This window comes from Rattus norvegicus, chromosome 1 (assembly GCF_021556685.1).
Source record: "Rattus norvegicus strain SHRSP/BbbUtx chromosome 1, alternate assembly SHRSP_T2T, whole genome shotgun sequence".
Taxonomy (NCBI): domain Eukaryota; kingdom Metazoa; phylum Chordata; class Mammalia; order Rodentia; family Muridae; genus Rattus; species Rattus norvegicus.
The window spans coordinates 207,635,575-207,650,692 of record NC_141534.1 but is presented as its reverse complement, the minus strand read 5'-3'; the positions used below and the strand labels follow the sequence as shown (position 1 = coordinate 207,650,692).

The window sequence follows — 15,118 nt, the reverse complement described above, 5'->3', positions numbered from 1 at the left end:
GGTCTGTGCTTTGCTTATTCTAGCCCATCCTTTTTTTAGCCCTTTCCTTAGGGGCCTGAGCCCTAAGAACACAGTTTTGCCCTGTTACACAAAATAGAATGTGTAAAAAATTTTAGTTAAAAAATTTAATTAAGGTACAATATAATAAGAGCGAATGAAGAGGACAAATAGGAGGAGTCAGCTCAGTTTTTTGTTTATTTTTTGTTTTTAGATTTGTGCTACGCCCATTAATTACTACCCATAAACAGCCCATGGAAAGTTCCAGAAACACAAAACTCTGGCACCTTTTGTGGCTAGTGCATCAGAATGTGTTGTTCATACATGCGATTAGTAGGACCACTCTCGTTTGGCTGTGGGCTTTGGAAGATGGGCACATATGTTGTATCTAATTTACCAATCTAGCTAAGAAGGCCACTTGGGTGCTAGATTTGATAGCGATCAATGGTCGCTGGGTTGAAATCTTAGTTCACACACACTACAAAAAAAAAAAAAAAGAATCTTTCTAGTGTAGTAAAATGTATCTATTAACAAAGGCAACAAAATATCACCTCTTCCCTCAAGATTAAGACCAAGAAAAAGATGCTCAAAGTTAGTCTTAGTGTAGAATTCTTGGCCAATGTAGTTAAGACAAGAAAAAGAAAAATCGCCCGTGGGCTGGCTATACAAGCCTTAGTTTTACAAAGATCAGTGAAGTCAAAGGAGGTACCAGTTTGCCATCTTGCTTCTGGGATTGTAGTAGTCTCCCGCTGTGGAAGGGGAGACAACAGTGCAGCAGCAAAGATTAGCGGCTGTTTCATTAGTGATTTGTGACTAAGGGCTTGAACAAAGACCAGGGGACCACTGGCTGTGTTCCTCATGACTGGGGTAGGCCAGGGTCAACTCTACTTGCCATACCAAGCCTAGCTTCCCGGGGACAGTGTTCTGAGTCACAGCCTGTTGTTTTCAAGGTCTTTATCACTTCATTTGAGCCCCATGCGATGATGGTATTTAGTGGCTTTGGGACTAGGCAGCTGGCAGTGGTGGGACATCTTTGTCCATTCAACACCCCCCCCCCCCCCAGCTGACTGAACTCTGGGCCTTGCGCTTGCTAGGCAAGCTCTCTACCACTGAGCTAAATCCCCAACCCCTCAACACTTATTCTCAGTATAGTGGTCTTAGGGGAGTTAAACTTGATCTGTGCTGGAGGCTTCCCTCAGGTACAGTGCTCAGGACTAAGCTCCAGGCTCAGTACAGGGCTGGGACCTGAGAGGTGAGGTTCACTGAGCCTTGAGGGCCACTGGTTGTTACTTTTTAAAAACTGGGCATTACTACTAGGCATACCTGCACTATTGTCATCTTTCCTGTGTCCAGAATGAGTACACTGAGATGCATTCCATTCCCCACCCACTTCATGTCTCTGAGACACTGGGGCCTCAGGAGAGGTCCCAATGGGTGGCCAAGGGAACCAGCCAGCTCTGTCTTGTCTGCAGGCTGACCAGTGGAAACTGTTTGGAGTGGACAGATCACAGGTCACCCCTCTGCAGTTGGTGCTATGGGAAAATGAGCTGTGGCCCTCAGACTCTTGGTTTCGGAAAGGACAGATGCATCAGAGGTGAGTCTGCCAGATCTGGCCCCTGCGATAATGAGGGTGTGAATGTCATGCAGAATGTGGTATGACCTGGAAGTTGGGCTTTCTGTCCTAGGTTGGGCTTATTTCCTGTTGAAGCACTTGGAGACCTTAGGTGAGGTGCCCTTGCCCAGCCAAGAAAGACTTTAGCCTCAGAGTGGGTGTTGCTTTTGAAATCTACAAAATGGACCATTTGGCAGTAGCTTGGTAGAAATGACTTTATTTAGAAATCTGTACCTTGTGACATCAGGGCGCCATGCAAACAGTGCTGAAGCCAAAAAGCCTGTTCACTTCCCCACGCAATAAGTCAGCACCATTGGAATGCTGGTTTGCGCTGGACACCTCCTGCACTAGATACAAAATCTGAAAAGGTAGGCGTTGATCAACAGAACGTAATCCTTATAGAAAAGTCCCAAAACACTAAGTTGCATATGCATGGCCAGGACTCTCAGTCCCACTTACATCCAGTGTAAGCAGGGTCTGGTGTCTCCAGCAAATTCATGTGAGGAAACACCTCTCAGCGTTAAAAATCCAGCATTTGGTCACAAGTCACAGCTTCCTAGCAATACCACTAGCTGCTTCACTACAAAATCCCTACTTCTAAAACACAGAACAGTCTTGGTCTTGTGGCTGGCAGGGCTTGGGTTGTTTCCAGCTGCCTAAGGCGTCCGAACAGTTGTTTTTCCCACCTACAGTTCTCTATCATATTCCTAGCCCTCCTGGCCAGACGACCGCGTCCCAGTGAGCCAAAGCCCAGCGCCAGTTGTTGAGGTGTCTGATGCAACCAAGGCAACAAGTTTGACTCACATCTTTATCTGTCTAACAAAGCGCTAGTGGTGTGCAGAGCCAAGGGAACACAGTGGATGGGTGTGCGCATGCGCAGCTGCTGAAGGCTGATAGGCCGCTGCTCCTGGGGCCCGCAGGACAGTGAAAAGGGACTTTGCTCCCAGAGGCCTCAGGATGGCGATCCTGCATTGGTGCTGCTGTTAGTGCACAGTGTTCTTCCCCCTTTCCAGGGGGCAGAGCCTCTGCCCAACATCCCTGTCGACTGCAGCTGTTCTAAGCTGGGGATGGGGAGCAACAACAGGCTACGGGGAGGGTCAACAGCTAAGGCAGAAGGCCCAGCTGGGACAGAGGCTGCTTCTCCCCGCTCCCTGGGGACCGAGAAGACCAGAAGACTTGGCAGGATAGGCTGAGGATGGGGTGGATTTATAAACCTGGCCAAGACAGGCTGCTAGAAATCTTGGGCTCCGGTGGAAGGTTCCAGACCCTTGGAGCTACTGAGTGCAAAAGACAGTTTTGGTCCTTCTTGCTGAGTGGAAACAAAAACACCGATCAGCAAGCAGCTATGTTTGGGCTCTTTTGGAGTCAGATGTGGGTATGTGTTGGGTTTTGGAGAGGTCAATGATAAATAAATAGGAACCCAGGTATAAGAAGGTCCGAAGCTGAGGATAGCTGAATCTATTCCCTTTTCATTTTTTAAATTTGATTTTTAAATTCTAGCAAAAACAAGCCTACTGAATGCTGTGTCCACCCTGCCTTGGGGATAGGGCTAGGTTGGAGCTGGTTCAGCCTTCCCTATGGCCTCAGGCTAGTCCCTTGCAATTTCCACTTCTTTCAGGGAAGTAAGAACTGTTTTCCCTAAGGGAACTCAGTGTGCCTGAGCTTCCGCCAGCAGCCCTTGGGGGGGGTTCTTTCCACTGGACCCATCTTCCTTGGTCAGGTCCTGTTTCGAGTTTACACCCAGGTGGAGCTCTTGACTACTGGAATGTGGCTTTCATTCTCCTCAGTTTGTCTTGGATCTTCCGGGAGTGTTTTTCGCCTGGGATCTGGTGGAAGTTGGCCCTGTTGTCTGCTGCTAAGATGGCGACATCAGCCCCGCTAAAACGGGCTATCCTTTGCTTGAGGTGGGCCTGTAGCTTGGGGTCAGGGCTGAACGTGTAGGGGTTCTCCTGGAACGCGTGCACCTGGCTTGCCACCTTGGCGATGTTTCTTTTGTGGGAAAAGAAAAGGTTCATTAGTTACTTTGCATAGGTTACAAGGCTCCTCGACCAGCTTATCCTAATGTCTTCTCTGGAATGGCTCAAACCATTTCAAACCTTTCCCAAAGGGCAGCATCGAAGGATGGGGTTTTCTGTACTCATTCGTAAAACCATGCTTTATACCTGGGCATAAAGGGACCCCCTTTATAAATATTCATTGAAAACCCATGTCAGGTTGCTTCAGTTGAGGCCTTCAACACGGAAAAACAAACAAATCCTCCCAAACCTTTGCTGATAGCTTTAGTTTTGCTGGGGGGGGGGGGGGTTTGTCTGGCTCGCTGTACTGGGAACTCTCAGTTAACACACAGGTAGACACACCTCTGGTGGTTACTGGGTACTGAGGAACTCTGCTTGGGGGACAACAGACCTGCAGACAGGCCTGCCCACCTGAACTGGAGAATAGTGTGTTCATTGCTTTTGTTCTTTCAAAGACAGTCATGCCTGTGCATACACAAAGCTGTGAAGAACAGACGAGAGTTCTTCACCATTTTTTGTACCATTACCTCCCCGTGTTTAATTTCCTTTTTTTTTTTTTTGCCAACATAGCTTTCTTTTCTATTACAGTAAGCATGTGCTTTTAGTAAATTTCCTTCCTTCCTTCCTCCCTCCCTTCCTTCCTTCCTTCCTTTCTTTTTGATTTTTTTCAAGACAGGATTTCTCTGTAACAAGCCCTAATGTCTTAGACTCGATTTGTAGGCTAGGGTGGCCTTGAACTTACAGAGATCTACCTGCCTCTACCTCGCCAAAGGCATGTGCCACTACACCCGGCTAATTTTTTTTTTTTTTTTAAAACAGGTGGCTATTTAAAAAGATCTCAGGGCTGGATAGATAGCTCAGCTAGTAAAGTGCTTCTGTACAACCATGAGAACCTGAACGGATCCCTGATGCGATGTAAGCACTTGTAATCTTGTACTGGGGAGATGGAGCTGGTCAGAATCTGAAGTCTTGCTGGCCAGCCAGCCTAATCTATATTGAGCCTCAGGTCCCACTGAGAAATCCTGTCTCAAAAAATGAGTCGAATGGCTCCTAAGGACTCATACTTGAAGTTGACCTTGGGCCCCATATTCATGTGTGTGTGTGCGTGCACACACACACACACGCGCGCGCGCGCGCACACACACACACACACACACACACACACACTCTCGGAGGGGGCAGAAATCTTGCACTGGACTGGTTGTGGCCATTATTTACAAGATCCCCTAGGACTCACCTACCCAACAAGGCCGTTCTCTAATTACTGTGGACAATGAGATGGGAGGGGGGAGATGAGAAGATATGGCTGAGGCCATGTGGATGGCTCTGGGCAGAGGAAGCCAAAGAGTAGGTAAGGAGCTAAGACTAGAGGTGACATACCACTGAATGTGCTCACCTTAGGGACCAATTGGACTGGGAGCAGCTTTCTTATCTCTGCTGATTTTATCTGTGAGCTGCTTTGGTCATAATGAAGCCCCCGCTTCTCACCCTAATCAACTAGTGGGTTCTGCTAGGCAGGATAGAGTCCCCTTACCTCAGTTTACTCCACCTGTGAGCTCCATTAGTCATGGTGAAGCCTCCGGTCTCAAGCTGCTGGATGTGCATGGCCAGCAAGTGGGCGGAGGGAAGGGTAGGCTGGGCCCGGAAGCGCCGTCCCTCCATCAGACACAGGCTGTCGCTCTTCAGGAATACCTGGAGGATCAGCCAGGGAAGTGAAGGGGGTGGGGGAAGGGATGGGAATAGCGACAGGGGAGGGACAGGTGGTAATCATCTGGGGGGTGGGGACAGCCTACCTGTCTCTGTTAATACTTGTCCCTCTAGGGCATGAAAGTTGCCTAATACCTCACTGAACAGCCAGTCCAAAATGAACCTGAGGTTCCTGGATTGCAGGTCAAAAGCCCAGACATTGTAAGCCTGCCGCCAGGGCACACTGATAACCATAGGACTACTCAGCCAGTTCCTTACTTCTGATTCCAGAAGAGTCAGGTGACCGACCTCCCTTCCCACATGGAGTCTGCATGAGTTACTGCAGGTCCTGAGCATACGTGTACAGTGATCATACATCAGTTCTCTCCTGATCCTTGAGAGTCGAGGCTGGGCTTTGAGCTCAGGGATAGCACGGGCTGTGGCTACTCTGGGTTGTCTGCCTCAGGCTAATGTCTGTGAGGCTCCTGATGCCTCACCAGGAAATATACAATCATTTGGTCTGTGTTTCCTGTCTGTCAACTCAATGAGGTCTGTACCATCATGCCTCTTACTTGTCCTGGTCCAGGATCTGTCTTATACCTGTATCCCTTCTCAAGGACACCTTGCAGTCCTTGGGAAGTCAAACCAGTAAACCAGTCAAACAAGTCAGGCAAGATAAACCAGCAGCAACATGTTATCTATTCTCTGCAGCTCTGAGCCAGGTCCTCACTAGGTAGCTGTGGCTGGCCTAGAACTCTCTCTGTAGACCAGACTGGCCTTGAATTCAGAGATATGATTGCCTCTGCTTCCTGAGTTCTGGAATTACATATGTGCACCACCATGTCTTCCCTGTGTGTTTAGGGTTCTCTGATAAAAGTCTGTTATGAGTTCCCCAAGCAGTGTGAAGCAAGTTATTCAGGGCAAGCCATGCAGAGAACTTTTACTAACCTCCACGGCCTTCAGCTCTTCCATGACCTCAGCAATCTTCGCAGGCAGGATTCTCCAAGCCTGAGAAGGAAGCACTGGTGAGAAACTTGTGGCCCCGTGCACTTGCCCTGCCCATATCCCCCTGAGTCCCATGGCACGCACAGGGGACTGCCTCACGGCCAGGTGTTCCAGCCCGCCCAGGATTTGCATGGCCGTTGCAAAGTTCCTCTGTTCGTAGCAAGATTTAGCAATCAGCAGGAATTTGGACAGCAAGTTCACCTGCAGCTGAAACGAGAAAATGGTGCTCTTTAAAGACAAACCTGGAGGGTGCAGCTCAGCACTAGAGCTCAGCGGGTACAAGCTTGAGGGGGGCAGTAAGCTTGGGCCTTGCATTAGCATAACAAAAGTAGACAAAAAATTGACAAGGAGACCTATTGGAATAGCTGGTCCTCAAGGCCCCAAGCCCTGTGACTGACTGACTGATTTGTTTAAAAAGAAAGCAGCAGGTAGATCAGAGCTCCAAGTGTTCCCTGTGAGAACCTTGGGGTGTCTGTCATATGTGATAGCTTGAGGCAGCCCCCACGGATTCAGGGCAGCATCTGAATGGGTCAGACTATTTCTTCCCAGGGCCTTTGATTGACTCCACTGTACTGGCTGGGCCAAACTCTATGTCTCAACAGTGCTCTGGGGCTATCAGTTTACAGGTGTAAGACTCGGTCTTTGGAGGGTTTTGGCCCCACAGTAAGTAAAATGCAAAACATCAATACAGCATGTGTTTTAAAATGTGACGGGCTCACTGGTTGATGTGCAGTCTTCCCGGTGAGATTTCCTGATCCCTTGCTGAACACTGCTCCTTCTAAACGGTGCGGGGACAGCAGTGGCAGAGGCCCTGTACTGGGATGCTGTCTGTTCTTCTCATCTTTCTAAGGTGGATGCTCACAGCTCAGGGTGTGTGTCCTTATGTCCCACCTTGCAGACCCAGAAGGGCTGCTGTGCACCAGGATGTATCACTCTGGCTTTTACCCTTGGGTTGGGTGCCTGGGATGAGAACACACCCAGGGCCACTTGAGGTTTGTGAAGTGTTCCATCATTTTTCTCCTGGCCCTTGTACATGACAGTTACATGGATCTTGTTGGAGACATGACACTTTCTTTTTGTTTTTGAGACAGGGTCTCTCTAGGTAATCCTGGCTGTAATAGAAATTGCTATATAGATCAGGCTGGCTTTGAACTCATAGACAGCCTCTTACCTCTGCTTTCTAAATGCTAGGATAATAGGCATACACCACCATACCCAGCCCCTGACGCATTTTAATGTTACCCATGATGCCCAGAGAGCATCATAGCAAACTGAGTAGCCCAAGTCTTCAGTTGCCGTGTCCTGGCAGAAATGTGGATGGTGAATTTGTATAGATAGTGTGGGTTTCATGCTGGGAGAGCCCTGATCATTGGGTTTGATTTATCTTTAAGGGAGCTGTGGACGTGGTGGTGAAGGGTGCCCACCCGGTGTGAGGTCTCAACTTTTCATGCTGAAGAGGAAGAAGCTGCAGCATAGACAGAGCCTTTGTGTCCTGATGCTCAGCCAACCCTTTTGTTTGTCTGTGTGGGAAGGAACCCACTCCATCCTAAGGGGATACATTAGAGCCCTGGGTAATAGACTGCTCACCGGGTGAAGTGCAGACCTTCAGGATTGGGAGAACTGTCTTGAGAAGCTGTGGACATTGGCTCTTCCTGGGCGGGAACCTGGAAGGAGGCACTGACCCAAGGCAAGCTACAGTCACTGTGCTGGCTAGATTTATGTCAACTTGACACAAACTGGAGTCATCTGACAGGAGGAAACCTCTGCTGAGAAAATGGTTCCACAAGATAGGGCTGTGCGCAGACCTCTACAGCATTTTCTAAATTCATGTTTGATGGGGAAGGGCCCCGTCCATTGTGGGTGGTGACATATGTGGGCTGGTGGTCCTGGGTTCCATAAAACAGCAGGCTGAACAAGCCATGATGAGCAAGCTGGTAAGTGGCACCCTTCCGTGGCCTCTGCATCAGTTTCTGCCTCCAGGTTCCTATCCTGTTTGAGCTCTGATCCCAACTCTTTCACTTATGGACGTGATGCTGAATAAACCCTTTCCTCTCCAACTTGCTCTTTGGTCATGATGTTTCATCCCGTAGGAGCACTATGACTGTCCCTTTCAGGCTGCCAGAACTTGTCTGTGAGCAGTCCAGGTTGTACCCGGTCTAGCTCAAGGCCCATAGGACTTAAGGGGGAACTAGGATTGGGTCTGCAAAAGCTGGACCTTGACCTTGACCAGGTACTGAGCAAAGTATTAGGAACCCACAAGACGCCTGAGAGCCTGTAGTGTGGGATCTGCTGGGGAGAAATAGTGGCTCACAATTTAGTCAGGAAGATCACTGCCTTAGTGCAAGCAGGGAAGCTCAGGGGGACAAATCATACCCTGAAAGGCTCAGGGAAAGATGGGATAAGATACTATGGTGATGGGAGTGTACTGTGACTGGACTTGGGGTGAGGGAGTGTGCATGAGAGAAACTGAGGAAGATGAACACATGTGAGCAATAGTTCTGTGTGTGAAGGATTTTGCATGTGGGGGGCTGTGTGAGAAGACGTTTGTGTTTGGGAGTCTGTAGGTGTGAAGGAATAAGATGGAGTAATTGAATGTAAAGGATGGTGATGGACTGTGTGTGAGGAGCTAAGTGAGGAAATGAGTGTGAACAACCGTGCACTAGGGAGTTAGTGTGAGCCACTGTGCACTAGGGAGTTAGTGTGAGGACTTTTTTGTGTGTGAGAGCTGTGTGGTGAGTGTGAAAAAGTTTGTATGAGGATTACGTGTGTAAGAAACTATCTATTCGATGGTTAATCCTATTGTTGACCTGATTGGACTGGGAAACACCCAATTTTGTAAGCCACATCTCTATGTTTCCATTTCTATTGGCCATTAGAGTATGAGGACGCTAGTCTAATGAATGGTTCATTCCACTGTTTCAAAATCTGAATGGAGTATGACAAAACTGGGAAAGGATGGGCATAGTGGTTGGACTGAGTCTGAAAAGGCATGTCTTTGAAGGATGTGTTCTGGCTCCTTCTTGTCTCAGCTTTCTTCCTTAACCACCATTGTGAGCAGCTCCATCTTGCCATCCCTACCATGATAGACTGAGGACTCTGGAGCCATACTTTTAACTTGCTTCCATCAGGCATCCTGCTATAGTTACAGGTAAGCTGATAGCTGTGTAAAGAATAGTGTGTGAGGGGCTGTGACTACAAGGAACTGTGAGAGACTTGTGTCCATGAGACAGTCGGTTTCTTTTTCTCTTTCTCCTTCCTGCCCTCTCAACCCCAGTGTGTGTGTGTGTGTGTGTGTGTGACCATATGTTGTGAGGGACCATGTGTGAAGGATTACATGTGTGTAAAAAGAACTGAATGAGTGATCGTGTGTATATAAGAGACTGTGTAGAGTTTCCTGTACAGTGCTCTGATGGAGGTTTCATACATCCCACTTTCCAAGTGATCCACAGATCTGGATCAGCCCCAGTAGAAAGAGGAAACAGTATGTCACGATGGGTTGTGACTGCCATGCACTCAGTGTTGGGTGTTTCTGTTGGCATTAGTAAGGGCTTCACTCTTTCCATTGGCTTTGGGTTGACTATAGCGCTGAGACACAAAGTGTGGGATTCCCTACACCCAGAGAAGAGATTGACTGTGATCTCACAGGGACACTGTGGACCCTGTAAGTCATTTCCACCTCTGAGCAATGGAGATGTCTACCTTGGAGGTATGACTGGTCACAATTTCAGCTGCCACCCAGGTGCTGACATCATCTGCATTTCTTAAAAGCTGTAGCAGGTATTTGTCCTGGACATAATTGGGTAGGAATAGACTGCAGGTTTTGGCTGAAAGAGACTCAGAAGAGCTGACTCTGGAAGAAAAAATATGGTGCAGGTCACCAAGGGTGTGAGAATTTGTCCTGCCAAGCCCTGAGGTTTTGGAGCCTCTCTGTAGACTGGGAGGAAGTAAAGGCATCTTCTCTCAGGATGAGAAGCAAGTGTCTCCCTTCAACCAGGCGCGTCCACAGAGCTCTTGGTAGAGTTGCCCTCCCCTCAGACTCTCTCACCAACTTTCAAAACCAAGGATTTCAGAGCCACCTTCAGGAGTGGACACTCACTTAGGAATGGCTGCACTTTTGTCCATGACACCCAGGGCCCTTGAATTTAGGAAGTGGACAGGGTGGCACTTTTGAAACAATTCCTGTTGGAGACAGAGAAGCAGATGGTCAGTCCACTGTTCCCAAGTGGGCTGATGTCCAAGGCAATGTCCCAAAGAGGACTTCAGTATTTTGAAGCCATCTGTGTAACCTGTAGTCAACCTGCCAAGTGTGTCATGTCTGGGCTGGTAGAGTTTGCTATGTGCAGGTCACCTCAGGGGTCGTGACACTGCTAGGGTCTGATGATAGTAACTAGGGTCACCCAGTGCTGTCACCTGACTCATGACCCTGGGTTACATGATGTTGAAGACCTGGGTAGGACTTGCCTGGGCTCTGGGCTGAGGAGAGGAACAGAGGGAGTAGCTGATCAGTGCCCAGGGCTGGGTAAGAACATGAGGACGTATTGGCAGGTGAATGCACAGTGCATGGTATTCTGTGTGCCCTGTGTAGCTGGAGAGGAGAATCCTGCTGGGCTGGGTCTCCCTGCTTTAAAGACAGAACTCGTGCACCTAGCAACCAGGTCCTTCTGCTGACCATCCATCTTCCCCTCTATGAAGTATCTGCTGAGGCCAGCACCAGAGTATCCCTGAGCCCACACCATGACACCAGCAGCTGGCCCAAATGTAGAGCTCTGTGTCCCCTTCCTGATGTCCCAGCTCCCACATACCTGCTGCAGGAGGGTCAGCTGCGTGAAGAGCTGGTTGGTGCTGTACTCTGTCAAGAAGTAAGGACCCTTCTCACTGGCTTTGGCATAGGGGCCGTAGAAGTCTTCAAAGAAGCAGGGCTTTGGCAGGGCTGACGCAATGGTGTACTGGCGCTCCTTATGATGTGGCAGCACTAGCCCATTGCCCCGAGGCAGCCTCCAGGAGAAGCTCTGCAAATAAGACAGGTGCCCCCCTCAAGGCTGAGTAGGCCAGGCTAGCTAGATATGGCAGGGTGAGGATAGGCTGGTCCAACCTAGGACTCTTCAGACTGACCCAAGTAATGTCAGAGGCTAAGTGCCTTCCATCCAGGCTTGTTGGCAGAATACCTGTCCTACTCACTTGGGCAGATCACCCACACACATTGCTCAGACTTAGTGCTGTCGCCTTGTATTGGTGGAAAGACCATCCACTGACCCCAGTGGATTCTTCCACTCAGGTCTCTGCCCTGGGGATCAGGGAGGTGAGTTCAGGGAATTGCAATAATACTCTGGCTTGGATAGAATGAACCCTGTTAGTCCATGGCTTTCCTTCCACAGGGCAGGAAATACCAGCCCTGTAGGGAAGTGCCTGGGTCATGAATAAGAAACAGTTACTTATATGCATACAAGTGTGTGTGTGTGTGTGTGTGTGTGTGTGTGTGTGTGTGTACACATCTATCTGTGCATTTGTCTTTATATGCACAAGTGCCTGTCTGCATTGGGTGTGTGTACATGCATGGTTTGTTTCTGCATATGTGTCTATGTGGACAGCTGTGCATGCCTCTGTATGCATGCACACACTATGTCCTCCAGAATGCATTACTGCCTAGAGAAACCTTCCCCAGTACAGGTTCCCACCTTCCGGGTGATGCCATCCTCTGAGAACCTCTTGCAGAGGGCATTAAAGGGTCTGGTGTCCTCCTCTGCCTCCTTAGGATCCTCTAGGTCTGCCCCTCGAGAGGCACTGTCAGCCCGCCGCTCAGTGCCCACCTCCAGGAGGCCCAGCAGGTGCTCGGCAGTGCCATCTAGGGGTAGGATCTAGGCAGAAGCAAGAGGTGACACTGTTGTTCCTGGGACAAAGCAGTGGTTTTCTCTGCCAGAGCCCATAAGGCTGACAGGTTAGCTAGTGCAGCTTTCACCTTGGAAGAGATGAAGTCCTCCAGCTGTCCCAGCAGCCCCGCGTTTCTTATGAAGTCCACGGTGTAGCAGTCTTCCACCCAGGCCTGTAGGACACAGAGGCTCCGCCTGTAGATCTTGGTAAAGGTGGAGGTAGGATCCTGGTGAGCCCTGGAGGCAGATGGCAAGGCTCAGCATAGGCCCCAAGTGGGCTGTGAGCGGTGAGGAGTACAGGAGGAGTCCAAGTGATGACAGGCCAGATGACGGTGGAGGACAGAGCCCCGCACTCATGTTTGCCACCGCTCTCTCTGGGCGTCCCCCACCCCCACCCCAGTCTGCTGGCCTGGGTGCCTTGTAGAAAGAAGCTATACAGTTCACAGGCCTCTTTCCGTTCCGCCTATCTTTGCCAGGCTAGTGAGCTCATCTCTCTCTTGTCTTGCTTGGGTCTCCTCAATCTCCTGCCTTGGGGAAGCAAGCAGTAAGGGCCCTTCCAGTGTTCTTCCCCACCCTAGCACAAAGACCCCAGCTGTCCTTCCCAGCTGGGTTCCTTTACCCATGATCCTTCCATCCTGCTATCTTGCCCTGACTTTTCCCAGGGACACTTCATCTGTATCCTGTCAGAGCCCTTCATGGGCTAAACAAGGTGCTCCATAATCCCACCCCTATTGGCCAGGATCTCATGCAGTGGTACCTGGATAGGGTGCTGCTGATGCGGTCCAGGAGGAAGTGCAGGAAGTCGTGCGGTGTGCAAAAGTACCGGAAAGTGTAGAGAAACTGCTGCACGTAGCCCTCGAGGAAAGCATCACTGAGGGTAGAATATGGTATTGGGCCTTGGGCCTAGGCCAGCTGGGACCCTCCCTGCAGCCTTGCCCAGCAGTGAATGAGTGTGCCTGTGATTCTAAGTGCATAGGTGACTGACTATGTCTATGTGTGCAGCTTCTCAGTGTGTGTGCATGTGAGTGTGTGCACACACTTGTGTAGCTTCTCAGCATGTACGTATATGTGTTCGTGTGTTTGCAGCTTCTCAGTATGTGTGTGTGCATGTGTGTGTTCTCAGTGTGTGTGTGTGTGTGCGCGTGCGCGAGTATGTGCATGTCAGTTTGTCACATCTCGTTGAACATCCCTACCCAGAATAGGCACTTTCCAGAAAGCCTCATGTAAGGGACATCAACAGGAGACCTGAATGTGACTCTTTGACAACCTGGGGAATATGATGACCAGTAACCAGAAGATGAGGGGTCCTAGCAAGAGACCTCTTCTACAGATGAGTTCCAGAGTAGAAAACATCATAGCATAGATCAAAGAAGCTTGGTCACTGACCTACCTCAGTGAGACGACACTTAAACATGAAGACACTGATAGCCGTATCTAGATCCAGGGACTAAGCAGCCTTCTACCCAGCCTATATTGTAGAGGCCGTGCCCACAGAGTACTCAGTGCTGAGAAAACCCCTTGTAAGTGCTTACTTCAACAAGAAGGCCCTGCCCTCCTCTGCTGTCTGCTTAAGCATGTATCACAGACCATAATCATAATACACCAAACTACACAGAGCTGCCACTCCTGTATTCTCCCACGCGTGCTCACATCCACCAGACAGCACCTTCGCCGGTTCTAAAGGGAGGCTCTTTAAGCTGAGGATGCTCTACAGAGAGGCTTATTATGAGCAAATAAACAACTCAGAAGTCTCAGGAAGTTTATCTGAAATTTACCAGATGCACGAAAGCTTCTCCTCCCCCAAGTCGTAAGTATAGATATAAGTAGTGGGGGCTGCTGAGGAGCTTAGACCTGCTGAGCTGCCTGGAAGGGGCTAAAAACCATCTGTATGGAAGAGACTCTCTCTGCCCAACTGCGATGCACGAGGAGAGGAACCTGACCTATGGGTTTGCCTGAGAGGTTTGTGGTGAGCTGCTAGGGTGGGCTTTCAGTGATACAGCTGCTGATGAGCCACCCATGCTTTTCTAACCCCTCGCCCATATTCCTATGTGTAACCCCGATAAACTCGATGGTTTACCAAGATGGACTTGGATGACACTGTTACGCTGGCCTATCACTGGTTCCCTATCTGGGATGAGTAAATGTTTATTCAAGTCTCCCAGGTGTAGTGCCATACATCACCAGCACAGGTGTGAGATATACCGTATCACACAGTACCCCCATATATACTCACACATTGTATGCACCACAATGCTGATGACATACCTCATATATGTATACATAAGCACGACATGCATATAATGTACATTATACTCACCACTAACACACGCACACACACACACAATTATGTACACCATGTAATAGTCTACAATAATACTCCATAACACATACCTCCATGTAAATTACTTATGCAGTACATATCATACCACACAATAGCTCAAAACACCACACATATGCACATCCAGTACACATGCGCACATCAAGTTCATTCCAGGAGCTTGGGCTTCTATAGTGGGAAGCTTGTTGCCTTATTGTTCTCCAGTGCTACCTGCCAATCAGATCTGAATCCAAGAAGTTGTTAGCCTCTTGCTCGAAGAGGACTTCAAAAGTTGTGTCAGAACTATGGCTGTGACATTGGCTTTCTGGCTCCAGATCTAGGCATAGGACTTTCCATTAAAGTGAGGAAACTGCAGGGAGCTTGAATTATCTAGAAACAAGACAAGGCTGGCGCTCTATGCGGCAGAGGGAGGCAGGGTGGATGGTGCTGGAGGAAGAAGGGGAGGGAGGGATGAGATTCCATCCACGTCCTATGAATAGCCCCGTGAGTACAGGTGAGTGGATTTCCTGACAAAGGGGCAAGCAGTGCAGCACTCAGTTCTCACACGCAGAGAGACAGAGGCCATAGAAATACTACAGATGGTGCTCTGGGCCCTTTG

At 49.3% G+C, this 15,118-nt stretch overlaps 1 protein-coding gene across 1 annotated transcript in view; it reads right to left on the bottom strand.

Annotated features, from left to right (window-relative positions):
• Positions 1-1,810: 1,810 nt before the first annotated feature.
• The window catches only part of Kndc1 (kinase non-catalytic C-lobe domain containing 1), a 48,339-nt gene continuing 35,031 nt past the window's right edge, over positions 1,811-15,118 (bottom strand). The window contains 10 exon segments of the mRNA NM_001447224.1: positions 1,811-3,598; positions 5,159-5,316; positions 6,259-6,318; positions 6,400-6,522; positions 10,015-10,165; positions 10,412-10,494; positions 11,118-11,324; positions 11,991-12,170; positions 12,272-12,419; positions 12,940-13,053. Coding sequence (NP_001434153.1) covers positions 3,367-3,598; positions 5,159-5,316; positions 6,259-6,318; positions 6,400-6,522; positions 10,015-10,165; positions 10,412-10,494; positions 11,118-11,324; positions 11,991-12,170; positions 12,272-12,419; positions 12,940-13,053 — 1,456 coding nt within the window. The 3' untranslated portion in view covers positions 1,811-3,366.